The sequence below is a fragment of the Hemiscyllium ocellatum genome, chromosome 2, assembly GCF_020745735.1.
Source record: "Hemiscyllium ocellatum isolate sHemOce1 chromosome 2, sHemOce1.pat.X.cur, whole genome shotgun sequence".
Lineage (NCBI taxonomy): Eukaryota > Metazoa > Chordata > Chondrichthyes > Orectolobiformes > Hemiscylliidae > Hemiscyllium > Hemiscyllium ocellatum.
Window position 1 is genome coordinate 120,238,453 of NC_083402.1, and position 14,086 is coordinate 120,252,538.

General features: G+C 38.8%; 1 protein-coding gene across 1 annotated transcript in view; it reads right to left on the reverse strand.

Annotated features, from left to right (window-relative positions):
- LOC132828789 (cytoplasmic aconitate hydratase) overlaps positions 1 to 14,086 on the reverse strand; it is a 73,007-nt gene that overhangs the window by 16,263 nt on the left and 42,658 nt on the right. The window contains exons 11-17 of the mRNA XM_060845883.1: positions 12,697 to 12,856; positions 10,076 to 10,211; positions 9,274 to 9,358; positions 8,378 to 8,534; positions 7,184 to 7,308; positions 6,777 to 6,881; positions 3,379 to 3,521 (exon numbers count right to left, since the gene is read on the reverse strand). Coding sequence (XP_060701866.1) covers positions 3,379 to 3,521; positions 6,777 to 6,881; positions 7,184 to 7,308; positions 8,378 to 8,534; positions 9,274 to 9,358; positions 10,076 to 10,211; positions 12,697 to 12,856 — 911 coding nt within the window. The remainder of the gene's footprint in view (positions 1 to 3,378; positions 3,522 to 6,776; positions 6,882 to 7,183; positions 7,309 to 8,377; positions 8,535 to 9,273; positions 9,359 to 10,075; positions 10,212 to 12,696; positions 12,857 to 14,086) is intronic.

A 14,086-nucleotide genomic window follows, 5' to 3' on the forward strand; every position in this document is an offset into this window, starting at 1 on the left:
TTTGAATTCAATGTCTACCACTATAGGATTTGAACCCAGGGCCCCAGAACATTACTTGGAACTCTTGATTAATAGTCTTGGCCATCGCCTATGCCAAGATACAAGAAAAGATTGAGAGAAATTGGGCTTATTCTCCTTGGAGCTCAAAAATGTGTTGCTGGAAAAGCGCAGCAGGTCAGGCAGTTTCCTGAAGGACTTATGCCCGAAACGTCAATTCGCCTGCTCCTTGGATGCTGCCTGAGGACTGCAGATGCTGTGCTTTTCCAGCAACACATTTTTCAGCTCTGATCTCCAGCATCTGCAGTCCTCACTTTCTCCTTATTCTCCCTGGAGCAGAGAATATTAGGAGATGATCTTATTGGGGTGTTTAAAATTATATGAATAATTTTGACAGAGTAAAGAAACATATTCTGATTTCACTAGTTGCTGTTTCAGTAAGTAGGGGTCACAATTTCAAGACTGTCAGCAAGACAGCTAGGAGCAAGATGAGAAGAACCTTCTTTACTCAAAATTGTTAAGATTTGGAATGCGCTACCTGGGTAGAGTAGTGGGGGTGGATTCCATTGCAGGCTTCAAAAGAGAGGTGGATATATATTTGAAAGTAAAGGATTGAGGGGCTGCAGAGACAGGGCTGGAGAATGACACGAGCTGGGTAGCTCTTTCAGCAGCCAGTACAGACACAGTGGGCCAAAGTGGTTTCCTTCTATACTACAAAATTCTACAATGGAAGGCTTTATAAATTGATTTTCAGCCAGTGTGGCTGCATTGTAAATGTAGCTTACATCATCCTTAGATTGGACTTCATCCTAGAGCTTCTGGCTCCGAGGCAGGGCAATATTTTCTTGCCACCGATTCAAAAAGTATTACTACACACCTCTGGAGCAGATGGGACTTGAACTCAGGCCTCCTGGCTCAGAGTTTGGAACTCTGCCACTTCATCACAAGACTGTCACCTGCCTCTCCTCTACTGTAAAAGGCCAGAAACATTGCAATGTCATCTCACCTCATTCATCACAACCTCAAGAGTCCACAACATATCATGGTCCTTCTGCTTGCTCATCTGCAGCCTGCACTTTAATAACATCATTCAGAGACAAAGGGTTGGATATTGTAGGTGTGATTTCAATACGGGAGCATGTAAAACAGGTCAAGTGGCTAGTCCACCAACTTCCTGTTCATCCAGGCTTACCCAAGTATGACACAAGATGGGTGGGCACCAAATTCGATTGCCAACCCAATGTGTAAACATTAATTAGGAGTCAATTCAGCTTGTTAAAACCTTAATCGACTCCAATATTATGCAGTCTATAATCATAAAATGATAGGCATGGGTAGTTAGGCAGGAAAATGCAGGTCGTTTTTTCCCACAAGTGCTTCCCCTTGTAATTTTCTGCCCAATGGGGTCATCTATATGTATATATATGAATAATTTTGACAGAGTAAAGAAACATATTCTGATTTCACTAGTTGCTGTTTCAGTAAGTAGGGGTCACAATTTCAAGACCGTCAGTAAGAGAGCTAGGAGCGCGATGAGAGAACCTTCTTTACTCAAAATTGTTAAGATTTGGAATGCGCTAGCTGAGTTCTCTCTGGTCACCTCTCAGAAAAATTCCGCTTCACATGTGTGACTTGCAGTCTTGCGAGAGCTTAAATTTCTTCTAGTTAAATTTTGGAAAGACTGACATCACCACCTTTAGGTCTTTCCACACATTTACTGTTCTGTTATCTCTTAGCTTGGATGATATAATATTCTCTTGGACAATATCCCAACTTCTACTTGGTTCAGTTCATTCAAACTTCAACTGCCTCTATTTATCCCACAGGATACTGCTCACTCTATTACCTTTGTCCTTAATTATCCACATTGGCTTCTGGGACAAAACATCACAAGTTTAGAATACACATTTTCATGTTAAAATTCCACCACAAACTTGATATTTCATGATTTCCAACTTCTTTACTAACTACACCTCATCTCACATTTATTTTTGTCCTTTTGTAAATCCTGACTACACCATTCTCCCCATTGCTGATGATTTTGCTTACAGGTACCGAGGCCTGATGTTTTGAAATTTCCTCCCAAACACGAATCTATCTCCAACCTCCTTTAAAATATAACTCTTTAATCAAAACTTATGTTCCTCTCTTAATATTCCTTCTTTGGCCTCGGGTCCATATTTTCCCTTACATGTTCATCCATGGAATAGTACTGCAAAAGAAATAGCCAGAACAGAGGCCCAATGACCCCATGAATTAACTTCACCATTCACTCTGATCATGGCTGATCATCTATCTTAACTATACTTTCCTGTCTTATCCTTATATTCAGACTTCCTTGGTATTCAAAAATCTGAAAAAATAATATATTCATCAAATGAACGTCCCCAGCTCTATGTTAGAAAACGCAAAGATTCAAAATCCATTACTTAAGGAAGTTTCTTGCCAACTTCGAACTAAATGGCTGATCCCCTGTCCTGACATTAAGAATCCCTAATACTAGAATCTCCAGCTCGGCAAAACACACTTGCTAAGTTTTCTAAGAATTTTATACATTTCCATCAGGTCTTCTCACATTCTTCTAAACGCTGCTCTCACCAGCTCAGTGTTTGAGTTAGTAAGTGTGACTTGGTGTAGCATTTCCCAAAGCGTCATGCACAGCTAAAGACAAACATGCTGGTCTATGTACATTGGTTCATTCCTTTTAAACAGCTTGGCTACATCACCTTGAGACTGCTTTGCAAAATGGTGTAATATTCCATTCCATTAACATCTCTGCATTAGCTAATCTCATTACTGAGAGTTCAATCTGAGAACTTTTGATTTCTGATGCCTCTTCCGACCCTTAAATTATCACCATTTTCCATCTTTACTATCTTGAATACAACTCAGTGGTCGACCAATACTGTTTTAGCATGACACACTTAAGATTGGCTGTACAGTAGGAGATAAGCTTGGAGAAAGAATCTCTCCTCATTGGGCAACACACTCATTCTAGAAAGGTGTAAAACATCACTGCACCCCCTAAGGTAAGTATATATTCACTTAGAGAAGAAGGGCAATACTTAACTTTAGATGAAGAAGCTTTATTCTTTGCAAAAATAACTTTAAAATGCAATAGTTATATAGTCATAGAGATGTACAGCATGGAAACAGACCTTTCAGTCCAAACCGTCCATGCCGACCAGATATCCCAACCCAATCTAGTCCCACCTGCCAGCACCCAGCCCATATCCCTCCAAACCCTTCCTATTCATCTACCCTTATATATCAGAACACAAGCTAGATATTTGTGTTTCTGTAGAAGTCATTTGCAGTGAATTTGGAAAAGGACAGGGTATAAGTACGAATATTAATAAACCCATTAAGAATTATGCTCACCCTCGATCAGTTAAATACCGTGCCGCTGGGCTGTTTCTGGCAATATTCCCCGCTGGAGAGATATGATCAGTTGTCACTGAATCACCCAAATTCAAAAGAACATAGGCATCAATGATAGGTTTAGGACTCTGCAGTTCTACTGTCTGGATGAAAGAAAAAGTCAGTTTTGAAAATGTGTGTACAGTGGTAAATGATACAGCAATAGTACTTCAGATTGACCAGCGGCAGTTCATTTATTTCTTGTTCCTTCACAGAGATAACCACATGATGCTGGAAATTAGGACAGCACTCCAATAAAATTGAATGAGATTAAGACCGAAGCCCAATTGGTACATCAGCTGATCTGTGGATTAAAACATCTAATACTATAGGTTATAATAGAGTCTGTGTTGGACCATTACAATTCTCAAAAGGTAACCATTCATATCTGAATAAGCTGAATAATCAATAGATCAACAGAATTTGGAACTGCTACCTCAATTCCAAATAACTGCTAAGTAACTGCAACAATTTGCATTTATACAGCATCTTTAAAGTAACAAAGAGGCCCTGCAGCACTTCACTATCAAACAGAATTTGACACCACATTAACAGATCGTAGAGGTCAGGTGGCTAAAGTTTTAGTTAAAGTAGAAGGTTAGAGGAGTGCCTTAAGAGGAAACAGGAGTGTTTTAGAACATTTTAGAAATTCCCTTTCCTGGTTGTTAATGGTAGATCAATGAAAAGCAGGGATGCACAAGACGCTAGAATTGGAGGAGTGCAGGGGATCAAGCTGAAGAACAAGTATTGGAAGTATATGTAGAGCACGAGAGATAGGAGTACAGGAAATCTGTGAAAATCTGTATATTTTCTCCAGTTCACATCTACATGTTCAATCTTCGATAGTGGCAACTAGATAACAATCAAGACCAGGAACTCTAGCAAATTTCAACTTTATTTGGAGACTTGAGGATTATTAGCAACACTAATGGTTGAATGGCCTCCTAATTATTAGGAGGTCATTCAACCCCTCACACCTGCCCCACTATTCAATTAGATCATAGTTGATCACCATCTTTTCAACTTTGCTTTGTTAGCATCACTGCTCATTGCCTATCAGAATACCTTTCAAGCTTAATACTGAATTTTTCAGTTTTGTCCCCGTCCTCAACAACTTTTGGGAGAAGGATTCCAGACTTCCACTATTCACTGCCTCACATCATCCCACTTATTGGCCTGCCAGAAATCAACCAACTCAAAATAAAGATCATATTTCTTATTTATGAGCTATTTGTTTAGCTGTCTTAAAACGTAAATTATATAAACAATAAGTTACTTTGAATTGTTGCAATTTATAGGAGCAAACTTTGAGCCATTTGGCAAAGAAAGCTCTCTCAAGAACTAGATGATTTACACAGGATATGCAACACAGTATCTTACCATTCAGCTAAACCTATCCAAGCCAGTATTTATGCTTCACTCAATCTTCTTCAGAATATTCTGGAAAAGATGCTCATTTGTTGTGGTATTTCACAAGTTAGTAGTATACAACAGGTCTGGCATATAAATATGCCGAGAGCAGCTTGCCTGGAACAGAATCTACTCTGAGGAACTGTTCAGAATGAAGTACAAATAAATCAGGGAAGTGGTCAAAGTTGACAAGCTAATACTAACTTTTAGCCTTCTCTACTTAATTCAAAATCTCAAATCTCTGGAGGGATGCTTGAACTCCATTGCCACCTACCTCACAGGTAGAAGACCAATCTAATCTGAACTCCCATACAGGCCGATGCAAACACTGCACTACCAAAGATGCCATCTCTCAGACAGGGGCTTAAATAGAGGCCCTCCTGTCCTCAAAAAAACAGGTGTCAAGTTCACCCAAGCTCTGCAGCCAATAATTATCCTTCAAAAGGGGTAATCTTATAGAGGTTTACAAAATTATGAGGGATATGGATAGGGTAAATAGGCAAAGTCTTTTCCCTGGGGTCGGGGAGTCCAGAACTAGAGGGCATAGGTTTAGGCAAGAGGAGAAAGAGACCTAAGGGGCAACTTTTTCACACAGAGGGTGGTACAGGTATGGAATGAGCTGCCAAAGGAAGTGGTGGAGGCTGGTACAATTGCAACATTTAAGAGGTATTTGGATGGGTATATGAATAGGAAGGGTTTGGAGGGATATGGGCCAGGTGCTGGCAGGTGGGACTAGATTGGGTTGGAATATCTGGTCGGCATGGACAGTTTGGACTGAAGGGTCTGTTTCCATGCTGTACATCTCTATGACTCTATAACTGGCTGTATAAGACATAGGTGAGACCACTTTTGGAACACTGTATACAATTCTGGTCACCCTGCTTTAGGAAGAATGTTGTTAAAGTAGAAAAGGTACAGAAAAAATTTACAAGGGTGTTGTGGAGACTTGAGGGTTTAAGTTACAAGGAGAGGCTGGATAGGCTAGGACTCTTTTCCCTGGAGTGTCAGAGGCTAAGGGCTTATAGAGGTTTATAAAATCATGATGTGCATGGAGAAGGTGAATAGCCAAGGTCTTTTTCCTAGGGTAGTGGAGTCCAAAGATAGAGGGCATAGGTTTTAGGTGAGAGGGTAAAGATTTAAAAGAGACCCGAGGGGCAACTTTTTCATGCGGGGGTAGTGTGGGAATGGAACAAACAGCCAAAGGAAATGGCAGAAATGGCTACAAGTACAACATTTAAAAGGCATTTGGACAGGTACATGGACAGGAAGGGTTTAGAGGGATATAGGCCAACTGCAGACAAATGGGACTAGTGCTGTTTGAGGAAACCTGGTCAGCATGGACAAGTTCAACCAAATGGTCTGTTTCTATGCTTGTATGACTCAATAACCGACACCATGTAAAAGAAAGAAAATTTCATAAAATTGCTGTTTGAGGCTCCTCACTGTGTACAAGTAGGTACCCCATTTCCTGCATTACAACAGTGACTATACTTCAAAGCACTTCATTAACTATGAAGTACTTAGCCACAGAGATCATGGGTGGCACTATTTATGAACCTAAATCTTTTACTTTCATAAGAGTGGTTGTCACGGCAGGATTTATTTTTAGGCACACGGAATTCTTCTCAATTTCTGGCACACACTGAATATTATTAATTTCAGTACAAGAGATGGATTATATTAAGAAATAGTCAAACCTGTCCCTCACAGTCAGAGGAATAAGGGAGTCACCCTAAATCTGAAATACACCCATCACAGGTAAACCATGAAAACTGTAAGAAAAAGGAACAACAGTGAGCCTTTTGGCTTCTCCAGCCTGCTCCACCATTGCATAGGTGCATGTCTGATCCAACATTTCTCATATCCAATTTCCTGTGTTTTCCCCATAACCCTCGATTCTCCTTATGATCAAAAATCTATCTCAGCTTTGAATATACACAAGTACGTACCAGGTTTTCAAAAAATGGTGGCGATTTGATATATGTTGACCTGGGATTCCAAGTATAGAGTTTGTCACCAGGAGCATTCAAAGAATTCCAGCATTCATTTCCTTTCTGTGGAAAAAATATGAAAAAACAAAACACTATTTCCCAACTTAACTTTCTGAATCTCTAATCTAAGGATAACAATGCTAATATGCACACCCAGTTACTGAACTCACTCATTGAGCCCTATAAACAGCAGACCACATACTTACATTTGCCAAATTTGGACAGTTCTTCAAAATTCTGTATTTAAATTTTAGTTAAAACATTTTACTATAATTGTGCACAACTCGAGCTTCTCCCAGATACTGTTACAATAGATTAAAATCATTAAACCTTTGAACTTCCTGAGTAAAGTTCACCTCATTTACCTCAATCTTCTCATAAACTTCCCTGAACATGGCAGGAATAACAAATTCCCTCTCAATCGCTTGCAGTTCCTCCCTGGTTGGCCAAATATCTCTCAGAAAGATTTCCTTTCCTTCCGCAGTAACACCTGAAAGAGAATGGTTAAACAGTTTAGTTGTAAATATGAAATGGCACTGCATTGAACAACATCCAGGAGGAAGAAGTTAATCAAAACTTGGTTACATTCCAGAGGCATACTCTTGAAATGGACATACATTTAAAACAAAAACAAGTCATTTGTGAAAATCTGATTTTTAATTCTCATGAGTGATTAAAAATATCAAGATGACTAGAAATTTATCAGCTCTTTTCCATTAAAAGAACTGTTGTGTCAACCATGGCTCAACTGTAGTATCCTAGTTTCTGAGTCAGGAGGTTATAGGTTCAAATTCCACTCCAAAGACTTCAGTATAATCTAGATTGACACAGTACTAAAAAAGTAATCTACTTTTGGAGGTGCCATCTGTTGCTCGAGTTATTAAAACAAGAACACATCTAAGATCCCACAGCTAATATTTTAAAGGGCAGGGTATTTGTGCAAAGTGAGTTGGACCAACATTTCTCACTCAACTGCCATTTCTGTTTTGGCTATTGCGAGCTATCACCACATCGCCATTGACATCCATGAACATGCTGCCTATTTTCTACAGTACAAACAACTACACCTCAAAAGGATCTCAGTCCATAAAATATTGTGCAACATCTTGAAACAGAGAGAGGCAGAAGTCTTTGTTGCATTGCTACATAACAGGCAAAACGATCATTCGGTAGTGGCACACCTTAAGCTCCAATCCAGGATTCAGTAACTGCTAATTTACCAACTACTGGAAATATCAAGCAGACCAACAGGTAATAATGTGTGAACTGTTTCCACCTGATGTTAACATACATCCAGTACCTTTTTCAAAATCAATTGCAAGACCACAATGATTGTAATGTACTGGAAGATCTGATTTTTTTTTACATTAAAGGGATAACGATAGAAACATTGCCATGACCAGAAGAGAAGCTGCACAGAAGAGAAGCTTGCAAGTCTATTAAAATGAGTTAACCAATCATTAGAATAAACGAAAAGTAAACTTTAGTCTTGTTTTCATTTGCTATAGAAATCATCCTTTAGCAATTCAAAACTGAATTATCATAGAGAAGCAGCTTACCTAATGGTTCCACTTCAAAGTTGATCCTTATACTACCAGCTATGGCATATGCAATAACCAATGGTGGCGAAGCCAAATAGTTAGCACGTGTGTTGGGATGTACACGGCCTTCAAAGTTTCTATTCCCAGACAATACTCCAACTGCAACAAGATCATTCTGAACAAACAAGGATAACATAATGTAAATTGTCTCCACTAGTGTTGCTGGTATTATATTGCAAGATTCAACTTCTTCATTGTAATAGCATACCAATCATGGCCATGTCATATTATTAGATTTTCAGCTCCCCAAAGATGAAGAATGAATCCCTCCCTCTTCTAGGATAATAGATCTCAAGAAAGAAGAAAAAAAATCATTAACTAGCTACTTACGTTGTGCTCAAATGTTTTAAATAGATTAGTGAGGTGTGGCATCAATGGCAAAGCCAATATTATTGCTGAGCCGTCAGCATTGACAAGGTGACAGCTCGCTATCTTTTTGAATCATTGTAGTCCCTGTGCTGTAGGCACACCTAAAATGCCATTAGAGAGGGAATTCCAGGATTTTTATTGAGCAGTGAGCAGGGAACAGATATATATTCCCATATTAGGGTGACGAGACTTAGAGGGAGCTTGCAGATGCTTGTGCTTTCTTGTGCCTGCTGCCTGTGTTCTACTAGGTGATACAGACCGTGGGTTGGAAAAGTGCTGTTAAAGGTGATTTGGCAAGTTGCTGTAGCACACCTTGCAGATGGTAACTTCTGTAAAAATACAATAATGCACAAGTATTTTGTTGCCTGTAACTACATTTATGATGTGAAAGGTCACCTTAGCTCCACATTTTCAACAACTCCACCAAAATATACACAATCAACAAAGGACAGTTCAATCTGAAAGGGATATTTATAGCATTTTACCTTAGTAATGGCCTCCACTACAGACTCTGGGAGTGGACCACTGTTACCAATGCACGTCATGCACCCATAGCCGACAACTTCAAACCTACAGTGTACAAAATAGCTACTTAAAATCACAAATAGCTAGCAATATATAAGTGTTAGTTTGCCTGCCTGTAACTTCTGAAACAGCCGTAAAACACACTAACTTGCATTAAAGTTGCATGTGTTTAGTATCTTTCACAAGTACCTCAGGTTCTCTGAATTTTTGGAGCTAAAAGGTCTACTTTATATATTCCTTGGGATAGTTTAATTCAACTATCCTCAGGGTAGTTAAGCTCAATTCAACCAACAGGTCCAGCCACATACATACATTACTATGAGTTTTTTGGATCTTCATAATTGGAAGTGGCTTTAAAAAGGCATTCAGTTGTACATTTAACTTAACAATGCTCACTCCCCTTGTTTGCTGAAGTTTGCTTAGCTCCTACTTGCAAGTCACTAGATTGAAAGCTAGTATAAAGAATCTGCAATATGTGTATCAAAATAAGCTTGCTGCAGGGACCAGAACTGGAATAGATTTATAAAATATGAAATACCAGCGTACAGTAACTTTATTTTAAGAGAAAAAGGCATTGCTGCTGTTACAAATAATTATTTCACATCAAACTGCATTCTACAGGGACCCAAAAATTTTCAGCATGCATAAAAGAAAGTTGAAAATGGATACATTGCATACAGTGCTAATACAAAAGTCTCTGTGCACAGCCCCTTGTACAGAGCAAGGTTGCTAATATGAACTATGGAAAAACTTTATACTCACCCTAGCTTGGCAAGATAGGGCATGACTCCACTCTCTTTTAAGTAGTAGGTAACTACCCCACTTCCTGGAGATAAGCTGGTTTTGATATATGGTTTAACATTAAGACCAGCTTCTACTGCTTTCTTTGCCAACAATCCTGCAACACATAGAATAAAGATATTAAATAGCTTTCCTGAATGAAGGCTCATGACAGCAAAGTACAAAGCAAATAGTGTTTTCTTAATACTTCTTGAATTTACCATTTGTTTAATGATGGAATCTCTTCAATTCCAAGACATGTTCCAAAGTAGGGATGGTTTGATGATGGGAGGGTTTTCCACCTGAGGCTCTGGCTTCCTCGCACAGGCTAAAGATGTGCAGGTTAGGTGGATTGGCCATGGTAAATGGGGGAATCTGGGTCAGGGTGGGATATTCTTTGGATGGACTGCATGGGCCGAATGGCGTCTTTCCCCACTGTAGAGTTTGTAGGGTTCAGATAGAGCAAAAAGCGATAAACTGTTTGATCTGCTAAGTAGGCCAGCGAACAGAATAGGAAAAAACAGAAAAACCAAGCTGTTTTTCATAGTGTTAAGATCAGCAATGTGATAGAATCAGGTTTCATTTGAACTTTTATATGGCAAATCGTCATGCAGGTTGTGGTGGACTCAGGTGGAAGAAGCCAGTGTATTGGATTCAATTAGGTATTTCTGTAGTAGAAGATTCAGCTGATTTACTTGCTGTTATGTAAGGATACATATTTTATTGTTGTTGATAATGCATGAAGATTCATTCACAATGCCACATAAATTAGTTAGAGATTTTTAAAAAATAATTGGCATATTATAAACCAATTTAATTTAGTTAAAAGACAAGTAGAAAAAAAAAACTTTCTTGTAGAAACATTGCTGCACTTAGCAAGGGGATACAAACAGAGCAAATGATTCAGGAAAAAGGTTACATTCTGACCAAGCATGCTGATTTCATAATAAAACACTTCTGCAAGCAGATGATTTGATGGAGCCAAAATCCAAAAGACACAAGCTCCATAAACAAAACATGAATGAATCCTTCTGTACAAGAATGGTGACAAACATATATTTCCAATACACAATACACATGTAAGCTTGCAGATTTCCTGTGCAGTAACATAAAGCAGACTTAAGACAACTGGAGTATGAACACATGCACGCCAAATATTCCTGAATCTGCATGCGACTTGTTTTTAAAAACCAGAACAATGTTTCTGGACGAACTACATTTTCAATCTGTTTCAGTTTTCTCAACGTTCCACTAGTAGGAATGCCTGACAATACTGGCAAGTTACCAAAACAGAACACAAACACACATCCCTTATCAAATTTTGGTGGAGGGTGAGGAAACAACAGGCGTTTCAGGGATGCAATTCTCTTTCCTTTGTGTACTCAAGTCACCATAAACATGCAGCTGCAGCTTCTCCAAGTTTATGCAGTCAATGTATTTCTGCATGATGTTAATGCTATTTGGCTTGCAATGAATTAAAGTATTTAGATTACAGTTCATCAATTTCAGAACATAACCACTGCCTCCAACTTTTTGAACATCAAACACTTATAATGGTCTTAACTCGTCACTTAAACTTCCTTTTAATTCACTTATTTCTTTACTTGCTCCACTACCAACACTTCTGCATTGCACCTTTGTACCCTTTTATAATTTAAGCACTGCAACCTTTCAAGTTCTCATAGACTTTCTATCTGTCCTCTAGGTCACCCTCCATTCTAGTTTCCATACTTGGTTCAACAGGTTGCCTCTGTCACACATCTCATTCCAAAATGGGTATTATTAACCACAAATATTAAAGTCTGTTTCTCTCTCCAGAGATGAAGAGAATTTCCAGCATTTTGTTTTTATTTCAGATTTCAATATCTGCAGCATTTCACTCAACTATTATAAGGAAATTACAAATTAAAAATGAAAAAAGGACAATTTGAACCCTGAGTTCAGTATGTCAACAAAAATGGGGATGGGAAAGCATCTTGATCCAGGGACTGTTGGTGCCCTTGGAACTTCCTATACCTTTGAAAGAAACTACTCGTGTTCTGCTCAGCACTTCCTAACAACAAAGAGCAGTTATTTGAATCTAGCACTGTGAGATGCACTGAAATATACTATCCCCAAACACCAGTCAGATTTTACAAAAATACAAAATAGGTGCCGACACCACCAAAATAAGTTATCCCCATTTGCAAGGCTGACCAGAATTCATTCAAGGTTAGATCACTAAAATTACATGATCAGCAATTTGCATAGACTGAACGAGAGATACACACTGGGATCATTCCACACTAGCCATTTCCATTCTAGTGTCAAGAATCTGCAAGTACATGTCAGCCTCTAAACCTCTCTCAATAGAAAATAAATTATAATCGATCTACAGTTCTATTTACAGCATGTTCAACTCTCTGTTGCAGGACAAGGCAGAATAGATTGTGCATATCTGCAACACAACTAAGAAAATCTTTGTAAAATAACATATCATCTAAGTTACTCAGAACCATGGTTTTAGAAATCTACTGGTATCCTACCAAAATACTCGCAATTAGAATTCAGCATGAAAACACAAATTTCAAACATATGTAGGTAGGTAGATGCGTGCGACATACCTGCTCCTAACATTACAGATGGATTGCTGGTGTTTGTACAGCTGGTGATGGCAGCAATTACCACTGAACCATGGCACAATTCATAATCCTGATTGTTGTATTGAAACTTCACTTTGTCGTCTTGACGAACCTGCGGAATCTGAAATCCTTTAAATCCTCGCTAAAGAATTAAGTGGCAAAAAGAGGGGAAAAAAATGGAAACTCCGTTTCAGTACAAAATTCCTGCATTCTTAATTATGACCTTTACCAAATTTCAACTAATTGAATGCTAAGGAAAAAGAAGGGCAAAGAAAAGCTCATTTGCAATACTGTGAATGTGAGCGGTAATGTTGAGGTTTAATCAAGAAATAATTCTAAGTTTTACATTTACTTTGTACAGATTTCACGAAAGGCATTAGTGATGACCTTGCAGGAATTACTGGAATAAGAGAGGGTCCCAAAGGAATGAAATATGTCTAATGTAATACCCCTGTTTAAGAAGGGAGGGAGGCAGAAGATGGGAAATTATCTGGTCAGCATGCTCTTGGTTGGTAATGGGATTTTATTCCATGAGACTAATTTTATTCTTTCAGTCTATATTGAGGATGAGATTGCAGAGCATTTGGAAGTGCACGTAGTATAGAGCTGAGTCAGTATAGCTTCACCAAGAAGAGGTCATCCCTGACAAACCTGAGTTCTTTGAGGAGGTAACGAGCAACTTAGGCAAAGAGAGCGAGTACATGTGATCTACTTGGATTTCCAGAAGGCCTCCGAGAAGGTGCCACACAGGAGGCTGTTAAATAAAGATAAGGATTCATAGTGTTAGGGGCAAGGTACTGGCTTGGATAGAAGACTGGCTGACTGGCAGAAGACAGAGACTGGGCATTAAGGGATCTCTTTCAAGATGGCAAGTGATTAGTGAAGTTCTGCAGGATTCAGTGTTGGAACTACTACTATTCACCTTATATATCAACAGTGTGGACAAAATAATTGAGGGCATTATTGCTAAGTTTGTATATAACTCAAAGATAAGTGAAGGGACAGGTATTGTGAATAAAGTTGAGAGGCTGCGGAGGACTTGAACAGGCTAGGACAATGGGCAAAATAGTAGCAGATGGAATGCAATCTGGGAAAATACGAAGTTGTGTACTTTGTTAGGAAGAATAGAGGCTTGGATTATTTTCTGAATGGGGTACATGTTCAGAAATCTGAAGCAAAAAGGGACTTTGGAATCCTAGTTCAGAATTTTCTTAAGTTCAACAGGCAGGTTCAGTTGACATTTAGGAAAGCAAATGAAATGTATTTCAAGAGGACTGGAATACAAGAGTAGGAATATAATATTAAGGCTATGTAATCCTCAGATCAGGCTGCATTTAGAATATTGTGAGCATTTGTGCAGCCTGGATCTAAT